Source organism: Bubalus kerabau, chromosome 19, assembly GCF_029407905.1.
Source record: "Bubalus kerabau isolate K-KA32 ecotype Philippines breed swamp buffalo chromosome 19, PCC_UOA_SB_1v2, whole genome shotgun sequence".
NCBI classification, from domain to species: Eukaryota; Metazoa; Chordata; class Mammalia; order Artiodactyla; family Bovidae; genus Bubalus; species Bubalus kerabau.
In genome coordinates, this window is record NC_073642.1 from 70,746,935 (window position 1) to 70,752,475 (window position 5,541).

The 5,541-nt window shown below is 49.8% G+C and overlaps 1 gene segment (V, D, J or C); it reads right to left on the reverse strand.

The window, feature by feature from the left end:
• Nucleotides 1-1,678: 1,678 nt before the first annotated feature.
• LOC129633973 (immunoglobulin heavy variable 4-38-2-like) lies at nucleotides 1,679-4,380 on the reverse strand. The segment is given in 4 exon segments: nucleotides 1,679-1,731; nucleotides 1,830-1,947; nucleotides 3,902-4,209; nucleotides 4,292-4,380. Coding segments are annotated over 4 exon segments (525 nt in total).
• Nucleotides 4,381-5,541: the final 1,161 nt, after the last annotated feature.

A 5,541-nucleotide genomic window follows, 5' to 3' on the forward strand; every position in this document is an offset into this window, starting at 1 on the left:
GATCAGTTCAAGCTTGCCTGATAGCATGCTCCTTGGAAGAAAAGCTTTGACCATCCTAGACAATGCATTAAAAAGCAGAGACTTTACTTTGCTGGCCAAATTCCGTCTAGTAAAGCTATGGATTTTTCAGTACTCATGTATGGATACGAGAATTGGGCCATAAAGAAAGCTGAGCACTGAAGTATTGATGTTTTTCAACTGCTGTGTTGGAGAAGACTGTTGAGAGTCCTTTACTGCAAGGAGATCCAACCAGTCTATCCTAAAGGAAATCAGTGCTGAATATTCATTGGAAGGACTGATGCTGAACCTGAAGCCCCAATACTTTGGCCACTTGATTTGAAGAACTGACTCATTTGAAAAGACCCTGATGCTCGGAAAGATTGAAGACAGGAGGAAAAGGGGAAGACAGGATGAGATGGTTGGATGGCATCACCGACTGGATGGACATAAGCTTGAGCAAGTTCTGGGAGTTGGAGATGGACAGGGAAGTCTGGCATGCTGCAGTCCATGGGGTTGTGAAAAATCAGTCATTACCAAGCAACTGAACTGATAGCTCAGTGGTAAAGAATCATCCTGCAATATAGGGTTCGATTCCTGGGACTGGAAGATCTGCTGGAGAAGGGATAGGCTACCCACTCCAGTATACTTGGGCTTCCCTTGTGGCTCAGCTGGTGAAGAATCTGCCTGCAGTTTGGGAGACCTGGGTTTGATCCCTGGGTGGGAAGATGCCCTGGAGAAGGGAAATGCTACTCACTCCGGTATTCTTCCTTGGAGAATTCCATGGACTGTATAGTCTGTGGGGTCGCAAAGAGTTGGATACAACTGAGCAACTTTGACTTTCTCACTGTTTACTCTGTTCACTTCTCTTTGTGTGATTTCTGCTGAACGAGACTCACATAATGATCCCAAGATGGCGCTAGTGATAAGGAACCCGCCTACCAATAAGCAGATGTAAGAAACACAGGATCGATCCTTGGGTCAGGAAGATGCCCTGGAGGAGGGCATGGCAACCCACTCTAGTATTCTTACTTGGAAAATTTCATGGAGAGGAGCCTAATGGGCTACAGTCCATTGGGTGGTAAAGAGTCTGACATGACTGGAGTGACCAGCATGCATATATTAGGACAAAAGTGATTTAAAATCAGTAAATTCCATCAACTAAAGGTAGTGTTTGTTCCATGAGACAGTCAGGAGGGATGCCTGAACACGAAGACGGTGCTCACAATGGCTTCTTTATTCATCATGGAATATTCTGTATATTCCTTAGAGGTATTGTACTCTCTCGTTTAAAGACTTGTCCTCATATGAACTTCTGGTGGCTCATAGCTTGACAAGAAAGCTGAGGATATCAAGTAAGAATTGGTTTTCAAGTACAAGCTTCCCTTTAGTATGTGTCCTCTATCTGCCGTAAAACCACCCAAATGACAGAAGTTACTGCACCTACTAGAGCCTGTCAATTAGTGAAGGGAGGAATGCCCTCGGTGGTGCTCAAAGAGCTGACACCACACTCAGAGCATTATTCATAGTTTTCTCCATGGAAATTCAGTGGGACTCCCACCCCAGGTTGATGTAGAAGGTGAGTCTGAGGACACCACAAACGTAGATGCAGGAACACAGACGACACAAACTTTTCATCTTCCTGCATCTGAGCATGGTGTCAGCAGACTCAGCTTCTATCTCAGGTGGCGTGGAGGTCCCGCTGGGTCTCCGTGGAGAGAACTATGGCTGATGCTGTGAGTGAGGTGTCAGTTCAGTTAGCACCACCAAGGGGGGGTTCTTCCCTGGTGCTGGGTTTATACACCTCTGTTGTCTGATCCAGCTGTACTTACACTGTTGACCGCTGGCTAGCTCGTTCACTGGCCCTGCTGTGCTGAGCCGCACTGCTGAGTCACACAGAACCTCTCCTGTGGACTTAGCGAGCTTACACCAAATGTCCAGAGAACGGGCCTAAGTGACAAGAGGAAGCAACCCTAAGAGACCGTGCCTTTCGTGTGGTGAGGATATGGTCCCGTCTCTCAACCATCATTCTGCCTCAGAGACTGAGGAGGTACCTAAGAGTCATGAATGCAGATAAGTTCCCCACATAAACTGCTACAAGGAGAGGAAGCCTCCTGATAGGAGACCAGCTGTCAATCACCATCTGCACCTGCTCCTGCAACACACAATTGTACGTCCCCAGCTCTCCCTGGTGGTCATGGATTCCCCGGAGGGTGGCTGGTGTCTGGGCTCACACTGCCTTCCCCTCACTGGGCCTCTTGCACAGCAACACACTGCCGTGTCCTTGGTCATCACAGAGCTCAGCTGCAGGGAGTACTGGTTACCAGTAACCCCTGGTGATGGAGCAACCAGAGATGGCACAGGTGAGGGAGAGGGTCAGTGAGAGCTTCAGCAGTTCTGGACCCTACCCCTCAGCTGCACTGGGACAGGCCAGCTGGGGACAAGGAGAATCCGTCCCTGTCAGTCACCTGCCGTCACAATTATCCCCACAGACCCGTGTCTGCACCTGAGACCCTCATCTTGGAGAGCTGTCACCAGGCAGAGGAGAAGACCCCAAGGCCCCATTTTCTACCCAACAGCTGTGCCTTCACTGAGACCTCCATCCTGTGTGAGCAGAGAGGGGTGAGCTCTCACAGCCCAGGGGTGGATTTTACCCTGAAGCATGAAGAGGAATTTGCATTGAGGAGCTCTATTCCTGTGAATACAGAGAGGCTGTGGTCACACTCACCCTGGTCATCCCAGGATCCCCACGGGCGCCTTCTGAATTTACATGGTTGGCGAGGAAGTGTGGGCAAGCAGTGTGTCTATCAGATGGCTTGGAACCAGATCCCAGGGCAGGTCTGCCTTTCTGAGGCCAGAGTCTCCGCCCTGACGGCCCCCACCTCCTGCCCCTTGCCCATCTCAGCTCAGCCCTTCATCGTCTCAGTCCTTGGGTCTTTCCTCAGGGCTGAACCCAGCACAGCTCCTCCTTCCTTTCCCTGTGCCAGTGAAGGTCACTGTGATGGGAGCGAGGACCCATGGTGGTGGGCTCCACGGTGACCCCAGGGGCAAATCCACCTGAGCACCTCTGTATTTCCCCTTATGAATGATCCACAGATAAGCTTAGAATGGGGTGTGGACTTCAGAGACGTTGAGGCGAGATGGTATCACCCGGATTGACCTCACCTGGAATGTGTGTGTGTTGAGTGACTCAGTGAACTGGCCAAACTGTCAATGTCTATATAAGGACACAAGGTAACAGTGTTTATGTTAAGACACTAATAAAAGCTAGCATGTAGGTGAATTTTCAGTACAGAACCTGTGAATGATGAGAATCATTGCATATGCAGCCCTGGGGACCCCTGACACTGGAGCCTTTGACACTGATTGCTGCAGATTCTAATGTGCAGTTTGACAGAAAGAAGGAGGTTGAGTCTCTTCCTCCTTCATGGACAAAAACAAAACAAAGATTAAAAGTGTTTAATTATCTCCTGTTTCCTTCAGGATAGTTAACAGTTTGAAAATAACATGAGACTCAAGTGTTTTACTGAGTTCCTTTTAAAGAAGAGAAATGAAGGTGAAAAATTTTAGCTGTTTAGTATTATGTGTGTGTGTGTGTGTTTGCATAAAGCTATCCTGCTTCAAGGAAAAATTAAAACATATATAAACACATAGTTTTCTGAGAGCGACATAAACCACAAAAATGAAATACCAGGACACAACAAGAGGGTCTGAGGTGCGGTTCCTGGGCAGGAGGAGGAAAGAGAAGCTCTGAGGAGAATCCCCCCCAGGCCCCCCACCGCCCAACGCCTCTTCTGCACCTGCTCCAGGGCTCAGCTCTGTACTGAGTCCTGCGCGCCCCCTGGTGGTCACGGGCCCCTATGCAGGGAGGTTTCTGTCTGGGCTCACAGTGACTTCCCCTCACTGTGTCTCTTGCACAGTAGTATGTGGCCGTGTCCTCAGTTGTCACGCTGCTCAGTGACAGAGAGACTTGGCTCTTGGAGTTGTCCTTGGTGATGCTGAGCCGGGATTTCAGGGCTGGGTTATAGCATGTGCTTCCACCACTGCTTATACCACCGAGGTACTCCAGCGCCTTCCCTGGAGCCTGGCGGACCCAGCCTACACCATAGCTGCTCAATGAGAATCCAGAGACCGTGCAGGTGAGGGAGAGGGTCTGTGAGGGCTTCACCAGGCTGGGGCCCGACTCCTTCAGCTGCACCTGGGACAGGACCCCTGTGGAGAGAGAGAAGCACGGTGACCCGTGGGCTCAGATGCAGCTTCCCCACGTGCCCATGTCTGACCCAGAGACACTCACCTCTGGGGGCTGAGAGCACAAAGAGGAGGGTCCACAGTGGGTTCATCTTCGAGCAGATGAGAGTCACCACTCCCGCAAGTCTCTTCAAGCCTGAGGAGGAGGCTGAATTTAAGGGAGCTGGTGCTGTGTTTCTACCCTGTGACCTGAGTGGATATTTGCATACAGGAGGGACCTCTGTATAAAAAGCAGAAAGCAGTGAATAGAGGTCCTGTCTATTGGGCTCCCCCTGTGAGGGGGTTGCTGAATGTGTGCTCAGAGAACTCAGCCCCTCCTGGGATCCCCCTCCCTATACCAGGAAGACTGTTGAGGAATGAAATGATGAAGGAGGGCTGGTCAGGAAAAAAAATGCTTTCAGGGAACATTGCAGATTTGGGGAAGAGACTTTAATCCCATGAATGTGTTTACTGTTACTCAACAAATGCCCACCACACATTCAGGTACCAGCCATTTGTTAGACACAAACTCTTATTTTTTTTTCTTTTCTGATTAGCTGATGTTTACTTACTCCATATACAAACATCAGAGAAAAATATACAAGTAATAATCACATTGAGTTCAAATGGAGTTGAGTACAATTTAATGTCTATCAGAATTACTAAAGCATTTATATTTTCCTTTGCTTTCTTATCTATTTTTTCCTCTTGAACAGCTTAAATAACCTCAAGAATCACTCTAGAGGTGGTTTGTTCATAGTAATTAAACACAGTATTAATTTTGTGGACAAAGTAGACATTTGTGCTGAGAGGCTCGTCTTCCCAGCACGGCTGATTTGCCCAGTGGGCTGCATTTTCCTGTGCACAACTGAGTGTCTGCAGGAACTCGTGAACCTCAGCATCTCCTCCCTGAGGGTGGACACTGAGGACCCCAAGTCTGCTGAGGACTGAGGACACACAGCTCCTGGGAGCTCCTTAGGGCTCTGCTCCCCCGCCTCCCTGTGGCCCTGCGGCTGTGTCCTCACTCCTGCACTTCTGTGTGTGAGGATGTAGCCTGGGGCTGACGACAGTCACAGCACGTGTGGAGTTGGCAGCGGGTTTGCCCGGGGTGGGGAGTGCTGTCAACATGTCATCAGTGGGGTTATCCCTCCTGGAGCCAGAAAAGACCAGTGTGTGTCCCCACTCTGATGGTCGCCCTGTCCATGGGACCCTGGTCTTCTGCTGCCCTGAGACGACACCCCTTCGGGTCTGGTGCAGGTCAGTTCTTCCTCGGCACAGGGATCTCACCTGTACACTGACTGAGTTAGAACCTACTGT